This window comes from Beta vulgaris, chromosome 3 (genome assembly GCF_026745355.1).
Source record: "Beta vulgaris subsp. vulgaris cultivar EL10 chromosome 3, EL10.2, whole genome shotgun sequence".
Classification (NCBI taxonomy): domain Eukaryota; kingdom Viridiplantae; phylum Streptophyta; class Magnoliopsida; order Caryophyllales; family Amaranthaceae; genus Beta; species Beta vulgaris.
The window spans coordinates 54,569,626-54,587,317 of record NC_079204.1 but is presented as its reverse complement, the minus strand read 5'-3'; the positions used below and the strand labels follow the sequence as shown (position 1 = coordinate 54,587,317).

The window sequence follows — 17,692 nt, the reverse complement described above, 5'->3', positions numbered from 1 at the left end:
TGCCTAACTTCGTTCAAGGTACATAATGTACCATCATGAGTCATCACCCTGATAGAGCTTATTCCAACTACTTTGCAGGCAGCACTGTTGGCCATAGAAACATTGCCTCCATCTATCTGCTTGTAAGTTGAAAACCACACCCCTGCATGGACTAATATGATACGATGCCCCAGAATCAAGAACCCACACATCCCTACAATGTGACTGGCTATTAACTACTAGGGCCAGATCTTCCTCAGAATCACCTCCAGTTTCTGCCAGAGCAGCAGAACCTTCATTCTTGTCCTGCTGCTTCTTTTTTCTTAGGACATTCATTTTTCCAGTGTCCCTTCTCCTTACAGTAATTACAGATATCCGTAGTTTTAGGACCCTTAGAATTCGAATTTTTAAAGTTTGTCTTCTTTTTACCAGATTTTTTTTGTCCCTTTCCTCCAGTAACTACTAATCCAGATGCCTAATTCTTTGTACTAGACCTAGAAGCCTGATGACGGACCTCTCTAGTATGGAGAGCAGATCTCACTTCTTCTAACGACAGACTATCTTTCCCAACAATAAAAGAATCCCCAAAATTCTCATATGATACAGGCAAAGATACCAACAATATCAAAGCAACATCCTCATCATCTACTTTAACATCAGTATTTCGCAGATCTAGCAAGATAGTGTTTAACTTATCTAAGTGATCTCTTAGAGAGTTACCTTCCTGCATACGCAGGCTGAACAGACGTTGCTTCAAAAGCAACTTGTTGGTTAGAGATTTCGTCATGTACAAACTCTCTAACTGCAACCACAGACCAGCTGTAGTGTCCTGCTCCGCAACTTCAGTAATTATGTCGTCAGACAGACACAACAAAATTGTTGAATGCGCCTTTTCCTCCAGAATTTCCATCTCAGCGATAACTGAATCCGTTACCTTCTTTGCCAACGGTGCCCACAACCCCCGTTGCTTCAGTAAAGCCCGCATCTTGATTTGCCATAGACTAAAACTATTCCTCCCAGTAAATTTATCAATTTTGACATTCATCCTAGACATCTTTCTCACACAGATCGAACACCAAAGCTCTGATACCAATTTGTTATAACGGACGTGAGAAAGAAACAAATAATGAACTCAAAAGCAATAAAATCAGACAACAAATTTACGTGGTTCACCAATTTGGCTACGTCCACGGCAAAGAGAGAGAGAATATTTTATTATGAGAAGAGAACAGATTACAGAGAGAATAGAGTGTTATTCGTAGTCTAAAACCTAGAATATAAATAAACTATTTATATTCCCGTCAGAAAACGCATTTACCGGCCAGCCGCCTGATCGGGTGGTTTTTACTTCTTCCAGATTGGTTGCGCGTCCGATCGGGCGAGACTTGCCCGAGTCGTAGTTCGGTAGTTCGCCCGATCGGGCGACCAAGCCTGATGGTGTCGGGCGCTTTCCCTTTAACTCCATTCTTCAGCTCGTCCCGGGCCCGATTGGCCGGCCTCGCTCGATCCGATCGGGCGGTACTCCAAAGCTTGCTTTCGACGCATTTCGTCGAACACATTCAAGGCATAAACTCTTACATGAACTTTTTTTATACGGAAAATTTTGCAATTAATACGAAAATGGCAAACTAAAGGAAAATACATGTTATAATATATATATTTTCATAATATCAACTTATTGATATACTTATAGAGATATAATCATGTCTCCCCTTTTAGCAACCAATGATGAGACATACTATCCTCTTAATTGGTACGATCCAAAGAAAGAGCAATTCAACAAGCTAAGTCTGATAATAATATAAAGTCGATTTTTTTAGGGGGATATAAATCTATTTATTTATTCCAATCCTGATTTTAAAAATCTAATTGATCATTCATGATAATTAATTATATTTTGGTTTATTCTTGATAATTAATAAATATTTTTCAAATCAAAAGATATTATGAAAAACAGATATTATTTTTTAAGATAACTTATTTTGGAATCTAAAATATATTACTTAATCAAAGATAATATGAAATCTTTTAGCAACAAATTTGAGCAAATCTGCGATTGCGCGACATGCAACCAGATGTGCACCAGCAGGATGCATGGGTGCAACATCGACACACTCTATGAAAAACAAAAATGCAGAAGCAACTGCACTGACGCAGGAAGGTGGCACCAGGGATCATGTGCGAAGTACAGGCTTTGTGCGTGCGCACATCACCAATTTTATCTTTTTTCTTGCAGTTTTCGAAATTGTTTTCCTATAAATAGATCTTGTATTTTACCAGGTTTCACGCTTTCCTACGAAATCTACATACAGTCTCATGCTACTAAAACACTCTCAAACACTTCAAACATATAATTAACACATTGAAGTTCCATTCAGCCTCCATTCAAGCTTCCAAATTGCTCCTCCTACAAATCTTCATACAAGACTCGGGTGACAAAGATATAATTTTTGAAGGTTTTATTTCATATTTTACTAAACAATATACTTTTCATGATGTAAATCCTTAAGAATTCATGCTCTTATATATTCTAACCTCCAATCTTTCCTTTCTTTTATTTGTTTACATTATATTATTCATATGCATGTTATATGTTTATCGTTTTCACCACACATGCTTATTTTTGCTAATTACAAGACCTAAATAAATATCCTAATGCGAAATTCGAGTAATTTGGACAATTAGATTACGTTTTCAATAATTTGATTGCATAATGATATATCACCAAAAATTAGTTTGTTGTTTGTATAATGAATCAACCTAAGTAAACATGAGCAATGTAATTGTGGCAAGTAAAGTGCTAAGGAGTTTGAATCCAAATTGGAATCATATTGTTCCTACAATTGAAGAATCAAATGATTTGACCCCTTATACCTTTGATGAATTAATGAGCACTTTGTTAGCTCATGAAGGTAGGGTAATGAAAAATGAGGTTAAGGTTGAAGAGAAGGCCTCTCAAGTGAAGGAGGAATCATCCAATAAGAATTCTACGAAAATTCAGCAGGTCAAGGACATGGCAAAGGTGGTTTATGTGGCAGAGGTAGCTTCTGTGGTCGACATTGCGGTGGAAGAGCAAGGTTGAGGACGTTTTAATGAACGGCGTCGACACAAAAGCACAACGCCAATATTGCAAAAAATTTGGGAAGACACAAAGTGTTGGAGCAAGCAGAAGGATGATCAAAATGCAAAGAAGAGGAAAGTATGTTATTCATGGCACAAACTCATGATCATGATGCTGCTAGTGATGTGTGGTTCATTGATAACGGATGCTCGAATCATATGTCCGGATCAAAGTGTTTGTTCAGAGATCAGATCTTGATGTGTCTCGGAAGAGTGAAGTGAGGCTCGGAGATGATAATCAGGTGCAAGTAAAAGGAGAAAGGTATAATTGCCATCAAAGTTATTCAAGGTGATGTTAAACTTCTTCAAAATATTTAATTATGTGCCTAGTTTAGCTCATGATCTGCTGAGTGTTGGTTAATCGATAAAGAGTGGATATTTTGTGTTCTTTGACAGTGAATCTTTTACTATTTGTGATAGAAAATCTGGGCAACAAATTGTTAATATCAAAATGACACAGAATAAACTGTTTCCACTAGATGTTTCAAATGACTTAAATAGAGTCTTGGTTGCTAAAGAGAGTATTAAGGCTACGCTATGGCATTTACGTTATGGTCATCTTAACGTGAAGGGGTTAAAACTCCTAGCAATAGGGAGATGGTGATTGGTCTGCCAAAGATTGGTGTATTTTGTGAAAGGTGTGTTTATGGAAAGCATCATAGAGCACCATTTGGAAAGTCATGGAGGGCTTATCTAATTCTCTTGATCTTGTGCATGTCGATCTATGTGGTCCACTCAGAGCAGAGTCGATTGGTGGTAGTCGCTATTTCTTATTCGTAAGAGTTGGGTTTATGTCTTGAAGTTCAAATCTGAAATAACGTTTGAATGCTTCAAGAAATTTAAAGTTTTGGTAGAAAATGATAGTGGCACACGTATCAAGGCACTTCGAACAGACTGTGGTGGTAAATTTTTATTTGAAATGTTCACCAATTTCTCTGAAGAGCATGGCACTCGCAAAGAACTCAAAGCATCAGCATTACACCCCAACAAAATGGTGTCACCGAGCGGAAATATAGAGCGGTGGTGAAAATGGCTAAAAGTATGTTGAAGGCAAAAGAGTCGTCAAATTAGTTTTGGGGACAAGTAGTTTCCACAACAGTGTACATTCTGAATACTTTTCCAACAAGGGAAGTTATGCATCACACAACCTATGAAGCATGGAGAGGTGAAAGACCTCAAGTAAATCACTATCTGGTCGAGTGGGAAAGACCCTGTAAAATGTAGGTAACAGCACGATACTCTATCTCAATGGAAGAGAAATCATGGGTTACTTTTTAGAGCGCTAGGAATATGATAGTGACCTAGAAAAATAGCTTAAGAGATAGTAGATCGAAAATCTTTCGATATAATGGAGACATCCTTGCTGGTTGGAAGCTAGAGACCATGAACCTTGCAAATATATGTAGATATGCTTGTCAACCAACATGTGAGAAAGGTGGATGCATAGATTAAGAAACTAAATATTTAACATAAGTAATATCTGGTCGAGTTATACCAAGTATTGCAAAAAAAACTACCATATTGTCTAATGTCCATGCGGCTGTATTCAGTCGAATCGATCGTTAGCACGAATATGCATGATAGGAAGGTGATATTTATTTAGCAAATTATGAATATATTTATTGTAACACATAAAAAGATCTCGCAAAGTGTATACCTTCTGAATACCAAGAAAACAATGAAGGTCTTCCAAATCCTTTATAGCAAACTGGCTAGCAACAATAGTTATAAGCTTGAAAATCCGGGAGTAGAATTACCAAGGACAATAATATCATATACATAGAGTAAAAGAGTCATAATGTGAGAACCGTGTGAAAAACAAACATGGAAGTGTCATACTTACAGACAAAGCAAATGGAAATGTAACAAGCAAAATGACAAAAGGAGCGAAATATTTATAAGCTTTTTCTCCATCTTCTCTCTACCCCCTCACCAACAACCACCCCAAGCCAACTCTCACACACTTTACCCAATTGCCAAATCCCCCCCCCCCCATTTTCAACCAACCACCACTTATAATTAAACACTCAACTTTTCAGATACCCTTCCATACAAGCTTTCAAACATGCGACCTCGCACTTTGTAATGTCATTATCTTACCACTAACTATAAGATTTGTACTTGTGACAAGATAACAACCCGAAATTATACATCATCTTTATCTCATTAAATTATCTAGGTAATATCTTGTTATACTTCTCATGATTGCTTCAAAGCGATTAAGCAGACTACTCATTCTAACAAGATGAATATTTCTTTTTATAAATTAAAGTTCATTTCCTTAGTTATTTCACTGTTAAACATGATTCGGTTAGAGTACTCTAGAAATAAGTAACTTCGTAGGAAGTTTTGGTTTTTATAGGCCTATTATTACATCTTTAGGGCCCATCCACTAGTTTAATACTAATATCAAGATGTGCAATATGCCAATAAGTCAATAACAAGTAACCACAACTCATTAACACACAATACAAACAATTCGATGGCCTAGTGATGGCCATTGGTGCGGGTTAGGCGAACCGAACCGTGAGCCGTAGCGGGCTGGGCTGAGATTCAGGACCGGACCGTGAAATTCATGGGTTGGCGGGCTGGTTCGTGGGCTGAAAAATCTTGGCCCACACCGGTCTGTTACCCGTTTTCACGGTTCAGGGAGTGGTTCTGGCAGTTTTTGGGTCTAGTGGGCTGGACCGGGATGGCGGGCCGGCATGAGAATTTTTTTCCAAAATTATTTAATTATTGAAATAATTCATTATTATTACATAAAATCTTTAAAATGAATTAAAATATATACTCCCTCTGTATTTTTTTTATCTTTTCTACTTTAACTTTGCACGTTTGTCAATACACTTATTCTACGTTAAACATCTTTAATTACATATTAGTAAAAATTATAATAATTGAATATTAATAAATTAATCATTGAGACAAATCAAACTAGGCCCCACATGACTATATTTTTTCTTATATATTGAGAAAAATCTAAAAGATTCTCTCTAGTTGTGAATAGTGTCAAGATTCTAAGTGAGAAAGATAAAAAATACAGAGGGAGTACAATTATTAATATTAATGAATAATTTCATTATATTAATATTTGATTAAATTATAATACATGCAATTTGATTAAAACATATACAATTTGATTAAAATATACATAATTTGGTTCAATATTTAGTTGGACTGGGCTGGTCCGGTTCATGGTCCGGGCTAGACTGGTTACGTGGTCCGGACTAAGCGGTTTTAGTAGCAGGCTTTAGTGGGCTGAGCTCAATAAAACTGGCCCACAATCCACCCACCAATTTCACGGTTCAAACGAGATTAGACCGGATTTTTTACGGACCCATCCCACATGGCCTACGAGATGGGCTGGGCTAGATTGGCCTGCACTGTTGGCCATCTCTAGATGAGCCTTTTTCTGCTAACATAATTTATTTTCTTCTAAATTATAATCCTCCATGAGAAGCTATCACAGTGCTCAATCCAAACCCGCGACAGTAAGAACTGAGAAGGCGTCGGTACCAGAGGCGTCAGAAAAATCACCTTCGTAAGTACTTTTTTTTTCCCATTTCTTTTCCGTTTAAGAAAGCATTCAATCTGAAATTTGACGAGTTTTCAATTAAATTCTCTTTTCAAAGTTAAGGTTTTTACTTCCCCTCAAAAAAAAAAAGTTAAGGTTTTTACTTGGGCTCTAATCTGTAAGTATTTTTAATTGGTTCACATGTTAATTTAAGGTCAAAAATTAACTTCTAAAATTCGTCATTTTGGATTAGCATTAATCTTCAAGTTGATGCTTTTGTTACCAAATGCAATTTGCAAATCAATTTCATTTTCTGATTTATATTTGTTCTTTGTTTTCCACTTTCTTGGCTAAAATTATAGAATTGCTCAAGAAACCCAGTAATGTGACAATTATAATGAAATGAAGAAGTTATGTTGGAGTTAATGCTGTACTTGCTTTATATGATGTCTTGCATCATGTCCCACAATTTTCAAATTGCTGAGACAATTGAGCTTGTTTTTTTTGCTTAGGTTATCTATAGTTGCTTTTACCTTCATAGTAATTCTTGGCGCGAGCTATGTTGTACTTTCTGTATTTAGGAATGAGAAAATCCAATTAGGGCGTGGTTGGATTGAGGGTAATGTATTAAGGGGATGATGGACGGAGATAAGATGAAGAAAATGAATGTGAAGATAGGTGGAAGAGATGGTGTAGATAATGCGAGGAGGGAGAGATGAAAGGGAAATGGTATTGTTATTACCCTCATATTGAGGGTAATGCGTCACCCTTGGGTGGTGGTGGGTAATTGTTATCCTAGAATGAGGGTGATGGATCGCTCCTCTTTATACCATCAATACTTCGTCTCATTCGCACCTCCTTCATCTGCCTTCAGTCTTTTTCTTATCTTCTATCACCGTCCACCCCCTGTTAAAACGTCACTCCTAATCCAAGCATGCCCTAGAATTTACTGTAGGAGGTGAATTATCATGTAGAATAGCTGGGGAGGGTAATATTTCACTTCCATATAGGGCTCATAGATTCTTGTTTTCATCTAGAATAATACCCCACCACCCTCCTTTCCTCGGCTTTTCTCTGTTGTGGTGTTCTTATCATATCCACCATCACTTATTTACCATGGCACTATTTACTTCTAGCTTTATTTATTTTCTATTACCCTGAGAAAGGAGGAGAATGTAGAAGGTTAGAACTTTGAAGTTGGCGATGACATGTGAACCTAGAAATATATCGTTGTTCGGTTGTAACATAATATTACGAGGTTGCATAGGCCTTCTTAATTGGATTATGTTGTATTTGTGCATGCAGATCAGCTCCAACAATATCTTTGGTAACTAGTTTGGAGCAAAATCTATAAGGTTGACAACTTCTCTGTAATTTAGAAGATCACACAACCTGATATCTCTTGTTTAATATTTTAGAAGGATCAATAAGTATATATCTACATACTCCATGGACAACTTTCAAGGGATTCCTCCCCCGCCTGGTATGGAGTCCTCACCAAACTTTGCTTCCCCAACTTCAACTGTACATTCTTCGCAGCACTTTGGCAATATTCCAAGGCCTCATGATCAATTCATTCAACATCATGCGACCCATCCATTCCCTGTACCTCCACATGCAACTCATCCTCCACATGGCCAAGCTTTTTTCCCACATGTTGGTCCGCCACCCCAATTTAGTGTTTCTCCATATACTCAATTTCCTGCCCAAGTGCCTAATAATTATCAGTACAGTAATGGGTTTGCCCATCCAGTGCCAACCTATCAACCTCCGCAACAATTGGTCCCAGGTATTAGTAACTTTAGTGGGGCTCCATACAGCATGAATCAATCTCCTCATTCAGGAACAGGAACTGGTGGTGTTGGTGCTCGCGAACCATTGCTCGTGAAAGATTTAGGCATTTCAGAAAATGTCACGCAGACAAATGAGCATGAGAAGGTCCATGAGGATAAAATTAATGGTGCTCAATCTGGAACAGTGTTGTCTGAACCATCTAAATCACAAGTTGAAGCTGTGCAGGGAACTCCTTTAGTGGACTGTGGGCAGAACTCTGTAGATGACCAAGCTTCTTTGCACTATCGTGCACGGCCAGATGATGAGATTGAGACTGCTGTTCAGGCTGCTGTCTTACATGAGCAAGTATGCCCATTTGACATCTGGTTTCGTGTCTTTTTTTTGAGTTCATGTAGTGTTCTATGGAGTGTGATTTATTTTCCTTTGACTTAATTGATCAGGAAGTTGCTACCCAGAAGATTATACAGAGCCAAAGGTTTGCCTGTAGTCTTTTAGATTTTACTGTATCATAACAAACTGCAGAATGTTCAACTAAAAGATGGCTCTCACATATTTTAGTTTTGCTACATCAGACAAGCCAGAGGAACTAGCACGCTTCCCGAAGATAGTAAAGACTTCTTATCAGAACAGTGTGATCCAAATGCTATAAAGGTCAACTGCTTGATGATGTTAAATATTTGTTTTTTTTCTTCTATCTTATAGCTGACAAACCTTCAACATGTATTTAATTCTTTTTCTTTTGATTTTAACAGGGACATTTACTAAAATTTACAGCAGAACACAGAGCAGAAATGGCTGTAAAGCGAGGGAAGCCCCCTGATACTGGAAAAGGTTTGTTTATGACTTTCTTCTTATATTGACGTCAAATTTTTCCTTAACGCCGTTAGTCATTAAGGGCATTTGGTGCATTTTAATGAAAAAATAAGGGTACCTTGTGCAATTTTTTAAAACCAGGGGTACCCCATGAATTTTGAAAAACCACAGGGGTACCTGGTGAAAAAACCGATTTTTTTTATCAACTTTACAACCACGCACTGTAATTGAATGAAATTGCAAGCTTTATTTATAATATGGTTGCATGATTGATAGTCTAAGATGTCTATTATATATGTAAATCAAAGCATGTAGTTTCTAATGACAACTCAACTCTATCCTCTTCCTTCTGCTAGTTGTTCTTCGTTTGTTTTTAGTCTTGAAGATGAAAATTTCTAAATCTTTGTGCATGTAAAGCTGTGCGTGTGTGTGTGTGTGCGTGCTTACACGCATGCTCATGTGTGCATAATAGGCACCTGGCTTGTAAATGAACTTTTTCTCTTATATGAATGTATCGCTTCCTCAGTCATTTCTCATTCATCGTCTCTATTAAATCACTGTGTAATTGACTGATTTAATATCTCTATTAATTTTAGAACTTTTGACATCTTTTTTTATTTGTGATGTGATTGGACCACTATTAGCATGCTGTAATGAATTAGTCATATACTGGTGATCCAGTCTTCACCCACATATTTGATGCTTTTCTTATTTTACTGTTGTTTTGGTGTTGTCAGATAACTTGGAAATAGGTAATGGCTATGGTGTGCCAGGTGGAGGTGCTTATTCCAATACCACAGTGCCAAGTAAGACTGTTTCTGAATATTTCTTCCTATGTTTTGATCTTTAAAGCTGTTCATATTATTGATAAACTGATCTTGATGAATCAGAAACATCAGGTTTTGGTGGTGTTGAAGTGAGCCAAAAGAAAGCTGACTTGGCTGGAGAATCAAATCACAAGCATGGGGGAAAGGAGTTGCCAGAGTTTCTCAAGAAGAGGTTGAGAGCAAGAGGAGTTTTGAAAGATGATGCTGCTAAAGATGATTGTGTTGCAAATTATTCTGTATGTTCAGCACTTGCAGATGGTTTTTAGCTGAGTATAATTGGTTAAATTGAGTTAGCGTCCCTTGGAACATGATAACAGGATATGTTCTTCTTCAAAAGTTTTATTTATAAACTAAACCATGTTGTGTGGTTGACTTGCATTATGCAACAAGCTCTGAATATAGGGCATCTAAATTGATATCTTAGAATACTATTGTTTAACGTTTTGTTATTGGATGAGTGCACGCAGTCCATTGAAGCCGTTAACTAAGTTTCTTTCTTTGATTGTTACATTGACTCGGTCTCAGAAGCTAGAGGTTCAACCAATCCAATCATCAGGGAATCTCAACTTGGCTCCCGAATGGGTGAGCTATTATTATTGCTACTTCTGTTGCATCGTTTTTCTATGAAAGTGATTTATCACTGACGCAGAACTTTGACTAGTGCACGTCACATCTAATTTTGCTGGAATGAATGTTCCACGAGTATGTTTTGTTTATTTTGTTATTTCATATTGATTATGGATGAACATGTTTGGAGTGGTGTGTACTTTTACTTTACATTTGGAAAAAAGTTCTCTTCAGAGACTTAATTGTCGTGGTAAAACTAGGTTGAAGCTAAGGACCCTGAAAGTGGTGTTTCATATTATTACAATCAAAGCACCGGAAAGAGTCAGTGGGAAAAACCAGTGGAAACAAATCTGAGTTCTCAAAGCCCTTCGACTTTAAGCATAACCGAAGATTGGGAGGAAGCACTTGATGAAACATCTGGTATGCTATGACCATATTTTTATCCTATCATGTTCACAAGATGCAGGCTTCATGATGAGCGGAAATATATCTCTAAGATCCATATATATTAATAAGAATTAGCATGCTTGCCATTTTAGTTAACACCTATTACTAACTATTGTTTTGATTAACTCAATGCTAACCTTCATTGCGATCAAAGACTGGACTGACTTTTTCTGCACAGGTCAAAAGTACTACTATAATAAGAAAACCCAAGTATCACAATGGGAACCTCCTCAAGTGATGCAGCCAGCTTCTAAAGTGCTTGTGCCAGATGGTACTTCCAGAAATGTTCATGATGGTATTTGGTTGGATCAGTCTTCCATGCCGGAGAGATGCTTGGGTTGTGGTGGTTGGGGTGTAGGACTTGTACAGGCTTGGGGATACTGTAACCACTGCACAAGGTATGTTGGTTTCTGCTGCCAGCAATTCCCTTTGCCTGTCATGCATATGGTTTTCCCTGTATTTAATTAAAACAAGTTTTTTCATGATATTGATCGATTTGCACAAGCAAACTACTTTAGAAAGGGATATTCTTTTTGATGTGAACTCGTGAGTTTGACCTCTGCATGAAGTTGATGCAATGCATGTGGTAAACTGTAATATGTCACAGCTGTGGCTGGTGTGACCCAACCACATTGTATGTGAGAGGCTATTGTGCTTCACTTTTTTGTTATTACAACATTTAGTCCGAGAAACCTAATTTGTGTTATGTGGACCCAGGATTAAACTTCCTCAAAGCCAACACTTAGGGCAAGGTGGAAACAGGCTGCAGAATAAGAGTGACATGAACGGCAGACAAGATCCAGACAAACAATCTTTTAATCAAAGGTATGGAGTTTGTTCCCATCAGCAGTTATCAATATTCATAGAGGCTGTAGAGCTGTCTCATAATGCTGTGGCAGATAGAAAATTATCGCTTCTATATTATTTTAAAGAACCTTTTCCACTTCTCGATGAATTAAGATACAGGCCTGAGGACTTGAAGCATAAAACATCAAAATTAAGATATACTGTTAAGTGGAAGAGGGACATTTTTGGGGAAAGGGGGTGATACAGCATTGTGATAGGGCGGAAGAAGTTCTATAAAGGTTCAAGATTAGTTGTCCCAGATTCTCAATCCCCATTATTGTTAGCTTACCACCTTCACTCCCCGACTCCTATGATTGTGAAGAACCTAAGTTCCATGGCCCACTTGAATGGGAGTCTCATTCACTGGCTTGTGGCTTCTCCTCTAAACATAAATAATTTTTAATTAATTGCTAGTAACACCTATAGTTATTGATCCTTGGGCAGTTCTACCTACAAGTAAATCCTTGCAATTGCTATGTGTAGCTGAATCAGAATTACTGCATAAGAGGGTGGGGGTTCTGACTTCTCTTTTCCTCTGTGCTTATTGTTATATCTGTAAGAAGTGAACGGTGTGACTTTGGGATGGAAATTCCTTATACTCAATTAATGTTGTTCTTTGTATCACAGGTCCAGTTCACGACCTCCAATTAGTAGAGGAGGTGGAAGACACCATAAAAAGCGGACTTATAGTGAGGATGATGAGTTGGACCCTATGGACCCAAGCTCTTATTCTGATGCTCCCCGTGGTGGCTGGTAAATTTACCTTCTTAAATATTTTCTTTGCCCTGTATCTGCTTGATTGAGCAGGTGCGGAGTAAACAATGAGAGAGTGCAGTACTTTATTGTCTTTTCAAAAAAGAGAAGAGGTTCATTAGTTATATGCTGCATGTTTACAGGGTTGTAGGTCTTAAGGGAGTACAGCCACGAGCAGCAGATACTACAGCAACGGTATGGTCACTTTCTGTTTCTTCTCATTTTTTGAATTGGTTTTTTTTTTTCATCCAATAATGTGTGCCTAGTATCAGCCAAGTTCTGTATGTCTCAAAGCACCCTTAATATTTAAAAAAGTAAAAACTATTGGTTATAACTTAAAGTGTGCAGTCTACATGGTGAAGTGGACCTTTTTTGTAGCCTCTGTCAAGATTGTGTCCATAATTTGTTATGCAGGAAAGAAGTGTACGAATATTTTTCAGTAATTTGCCATGGACACTGCAAAAATATGATTACGAGTTTAGGCTTTAGCAATTGAGAATTGGGATTGTCTCAAGAAGACAATATTGGAAATTTCATTCGGTTCTAGATGCCTTTACCATGAAGTATTAAGAGAAGTTGTTTCATTGGGCCTTTTTGGACTATATTTTTTTCAATATAATAGAGGAAAATGCTATGTTTGCAAAATTACATAAATGAAGGGAGAAGGATAGTATCGTTTTAGTTGGTGGACCCAACCATAAAGGAAATGAGCAATGTAATTGGGAGTTTGGGACAAAGAAATATTATAAAATGAGTAAGACTTGATGGAGGGAGTGATGGAGAGTCAAGATTTGTCTTCACTCTTGAGCTGGATGTGTAAGAGGGAGGTGTGGACCATTCTTCAAAAGTTATCACTTCTGTGAAGGGCTGGCCGTTTGATTCATGAGAACTCGATTCATGCCTTGTTAGTTATTTAGGCTATTATTGCTGGCTGCTGCCCCTTCTCCCTGCCCTGTTGAAGAGTCCATTAGAGTCTGGTGGCACATTATATACGCCTCGCATATTGTATCCATATTAGTGTAGACTTTGGCAAAATGGCACGAAGCTTAAGATGAAAGAAAATAAGTAATCGATTGGTTGTGGGGCCCAACTGTAGAGTAGAATCGAAGAGGAAAAACTTGATAAAAGTTGAATGTATCCTTGTATATGGGACAATGGACATCCATTTTTGCAAATGTGATGACATCAACTAAAAGTTGCTACTTACATTGAAGCATAGACAATTCAGATACGGAAGTTAATGTTGAAATTGTAGGATTCTAATTCATAGATGGTGTATTGTTTCAGGGGCCTCTTTTCCAGCAGCGGCCATACCCTTCTCCGGGAGCTGTGTTGCGAAAGAACGCAGAAGTTGCTACACTTAAGAAGAAACCTGGGTCTAATTATACACCAATCTCTAAGCGAGGCGATGGAAGTGATGGACTGGGTGATGCTGACTAAATTGTCAAAAGTGATTTTAGCACCACATTGGGTCTTACAACGCTCTTCTCCTGAAGGGTTGTGTCCAGAAAATTTGGGGCTTTAGGCTAGTCATTGTGTTTGTAATATTTTGTTTCTAAAAGGTGGACCCATAAGGATAGCAAACATCTATGTTTACTACTGATGACCAAAGACTAATCAAGTAATCAACATAAGAAAAACGTCCTTTCCAAGGAAATTGTTCCTATATTTGACCATTTTGAACGTGCGGCATTCAATCTCAATGTTTGTTTTATTTGCCTTTTGAAAATTCAACTTATGAAAGATATTTGATCTCACAAATTATTAAAATAGACGATTTAATTATATTAGTTACTAAGACCCTGTTTTTTTGAACTTATTTTCAGTTAAATTCAGTTTAGTCAAAATAAATTCACTTCAGTTTGATTCAGCCAAAATAAGTTCACTTTAATTCAGCCAAAATACGTTCAGTTCAGTTTTGTCTAATGTTGTAATTGTTATTTTTGTTTTCAATATTACTATTAATTTTGTTATTATTATTAATATTATGATTATAATAATGATGCATTTGTATCTTTTTGGTTGATTTTCAATATATTTTATTATTATTATTAATTAATTATTATTAATATCCATATAATTATTTATTATTATTATTTATTTATATTATTATTAATATTATGATTTTTCCACCAAATACCCTTGACAAATCGGGAAATTCACCATATACCTCAATGTTTCAGATATTCACCATATACCCCTGACTTTTCAAAATTGTGCACCATATACCCTTTTTCTAACGAACATTAAGTCGTCGTTAACTTTATTTACGATATTGCCACTATTAACCTTCAACCTAAAATCTTAATATCCTAAACCCTAACCCTAACCCTAACCCACCCCTAACACTAACCCCTTGCCACCCCCACCCCTACCCCCTCTTCCTCGACCACTGATTTCCACCCACCCCCTCTTCCTATACCGTAGATTTCGCCCTCTCCCACCACTGTTGTTTTCCCCAGCCCCCACCCCTCTCTTTCGAATTCCCCAGTCCCCACCCCCTCTCTTTTTGTATTTTCGTCTGCCCAAAATTGAACCACTGTGCTGCCACCCAACCTCCGACCACCTTGCGCGCTCCCCAAACGCGCTCCCCTGCTCTCGCACCTTCACTCTCCTCTCATACACACTCCCTGAGATCTGAGCTACAAAAATTCAAGGGGGGGAAGTTTTCGAAATTCAAAGAGGGGGGAGTTTTCGAATTTTTGGGCTACAAGGGTATATGGGCTGTGGCGGTGAGGAGAGGGTGGGGAGGGGGCTGCGGCGATGGAGGGGAATGGGAGGAGGGATGTGGTAGTGGAGTGGAGTGGAGGGGAGGGGGTGGGGCGTGAGGGTGGAGGGGATGGGGAGGAGTGGTGAGCTGGGTGGGTTAGGGTTTGGGGGAGGGGAGGGTAGGTTGGGGTTAGAATTGGAGTTATGATTAGGGTTAGAATCAGGGGTTAGGAATTAATGATGGCAATATTGTAAAAAAAGTTAACGACAACCTAACGTCCGTTATAAAAAGAGTGCTTGGTGAACATTTTCGGAAACTTAGGGGTATATGCTGAATATTTGAAACATTGAGAGTATATGATGAATTTCGCAATTTGTCGGGAGTATTTGGTGAAAAAAGCGTTTATATTATTAATATTATTATTTATTATTTATTATTATTGTTTATCATTATTTATTTTTGTTGTTTTATTATTATTTATTATTTACTATTTATTATTTATTATTTACTATTTATTATTTATCATTTATTATTTATTATTGTTGTTTTATTATTTATTATTTACTATTTATTATTTATCATTTATTATTTATTATTGTTGTTTTATTATTTATTATTTACTATTTATTATTTATCATTTATTATTTATTATTGTTGTTTTATTATTTTTTATTATTTATTATTTACTATTTATTATTTATCATTTATTATTTATTATTTATTATTTACTACTTACTACTTACTACTTACTATTTACTATTTACTATATACTATTTACTATTTACTGTTTATTATTTATTATTTATTATTTATTATTTATTATTTATTATTTATTATTTATTATTTATTATATATTATTTATTATTTATTATATATTATTTATTATTTATTATTTATTATTTATTATTTATTATTTATTATTTATTATTTATTATTTATTATTTATTATTTATTATTTATTATTTATTATTTATATTTATTATTTATTATTTATTATTTATTATTTATTATTTATTATTTATTATTTATTATTTATTATTTATTATTTATTATTTATTATTTTATTTATTATTTATTATTTATTATTTTATTTATTATTTATTATTTATTATTTATTATTTATTATTATTATTATTATTATTTTATTTATTATTTATTATTTATTATTATTTATTATTTATTATTTATTATTTATTATTTATTATTTATTATTTATTATTTATTATTTATTATTTATTATTTATTATTATTATTTATTATTTATTATTATTATTTATTATTTATTATTTATTATTTATTATTTATTATTTATTATTTATTATTTATTATTTATTATTTATTATTTATTATTTATTATTTATTATTTATTATTTATTACTCCCTCTGTTTTTTTTATCCTTCCTACTTAGAATATTGCACAAATATTAAGGAAAGGGAAGATTCTTGCACATGGGTTGGAATCTGTTTTATATTAAATAATTTTAAAAGAAAAAAGTACAATGCAAGTGGGTCCTTTATAATTAAATATTATGAATCCAAAAAGGTTGAGTACTTTACAGAACAAGACAAAACAGCTGGAGTATTACACAACTTTAAAATTGAAACAACTAAAAATTCCCTCCAACAAAATTTCAGAAACTACAAATTTCAGAAATTTATACAACCAAATTTCAGAAACTAAAAATTCCCTTCAAACTGAGGCAACAAAAAAATTTCAGAAACTAAAATTTTCCTCCAAACTTGAAATTTCAGATATCTCAACTATATATACTCCACCCCTGGACTCATTCCAACCACTTGCTGACTTAGAAAAAAAAAACAGAAAGATTTGTTTTTAAAAAAATGGCATCATTGCCATTAGAGGCCTCAGGGCTTGATGATGAAAGTGTAGTAAATGAACAATCTGCCCTTGTAGTATCTGATCAACAGCCACATCACGGGCCTAGGCTCAGCAACGAAAAGCGCCAAATCATAGCTGAATGGCTTCTAAGTCAGATAGTGGTTGGAAATCTTCCATGGGGGGCGAAGAAGAAAGCTGCACAGAAGTTCAACATCACCACAAGGACCATTTACAGCATTTGGAAAAAAGCCATACATCAAGTAGCTCAAGGGCAGTCCATCAATGTCAGAAACAACAAACAAATGTGGAAGACGGAAGGCAAATGTCACTCTCCATCAGGTATCCTCTGTACCTTTATGCCAAAGGACAAGTTTAAGAGTATTAGCTCAAGCACTTGATTTGCATTACACAACATTATGGAGGATAGTTAAAAGGGGGGGATTAAGACCTCATACAAGTCCATTAAAACCAGATTTGGACAT

At 35.8% G+C, this 17,692-nt stretch overlaps 1 protein-coding gene across 5 annotated transcripts; it reads left to right on the top strand.

Moving 5' to 3' along the window:
* The first annotated feature begins 6,513 nt into the window (after positions 1–6,513).
* Positions 6,514–14,450, top strand: LOC104889567 (hypothetical protein). 5 transcript variants are annotated; one of them, XM_048639998.2, is made up of 15 exons: positions 6,527–6,640; positions 8,032–8,551; positions 8,633–8,752; positions 8,848–8,882; positions 8,980–9,058; positions 9,160–9,238; positions 9,958–10,026; positions 10,111–10,283; positions 10,573–10,629; positions 10,875–11,034; positions 11,240–11,459; positions 11,779–11,886; positions 12,535–12,660; positions 12,804–12,855; positions 13,948–14,450. In XM_048639998.2, exons 1-15 carry the CDS (start codon positions 6,552–6,554, stop codon positions 14,098–14,100), a joined length of 2,040 nt encoding a protein of 679 aa, XP_048495955.1. In that variant the 5' UTR covers positions 6,527–6,551; the 3' UTR covers positions 14,101–14,450. The 5 variants fall into 5 exon arrangements, with proteins under 5 accessions (XP_010673125.1, XP_048495955.1, XP_048495956.1 ...); XM_048639999.2 differs by adding an exon at positions 7,919–7,940 and having other exon boundaries at positions 8,032–8,752; XM_010674823.4 differs by having other exon boundaries at positions 6,514–6,640; positions 7,919–8,752.
* The last annotated feature ends 3,242 nt before the right edge of the window (positions 14,451–17,692 follow it).

Bases quoted from the DNA above. Each gene is read 5' to 3' on its own strand.
- LOC104889567 (XM_048639996.2), top strand. From the start codon at position 6,552: ATGAGAAGCTATCACAGTGCTCAATCCAAACCCGCGACAGTAAGAACT. The intron at 8,753-8,847 runs GTATGCCCATTT...TTAATTGATCAG, and splicing joins CTGCTGTCTTACATGAGCAA to GAAGTTGCTACCCAGAAGAT. The intron at 12,661-12,803 runs GTAAATTTACCT...GCATGTTTACAG, and splicing joins GATGCTCCCCGTGGTGGCTG to GGTTGTAGGTCTTAAGGGAG.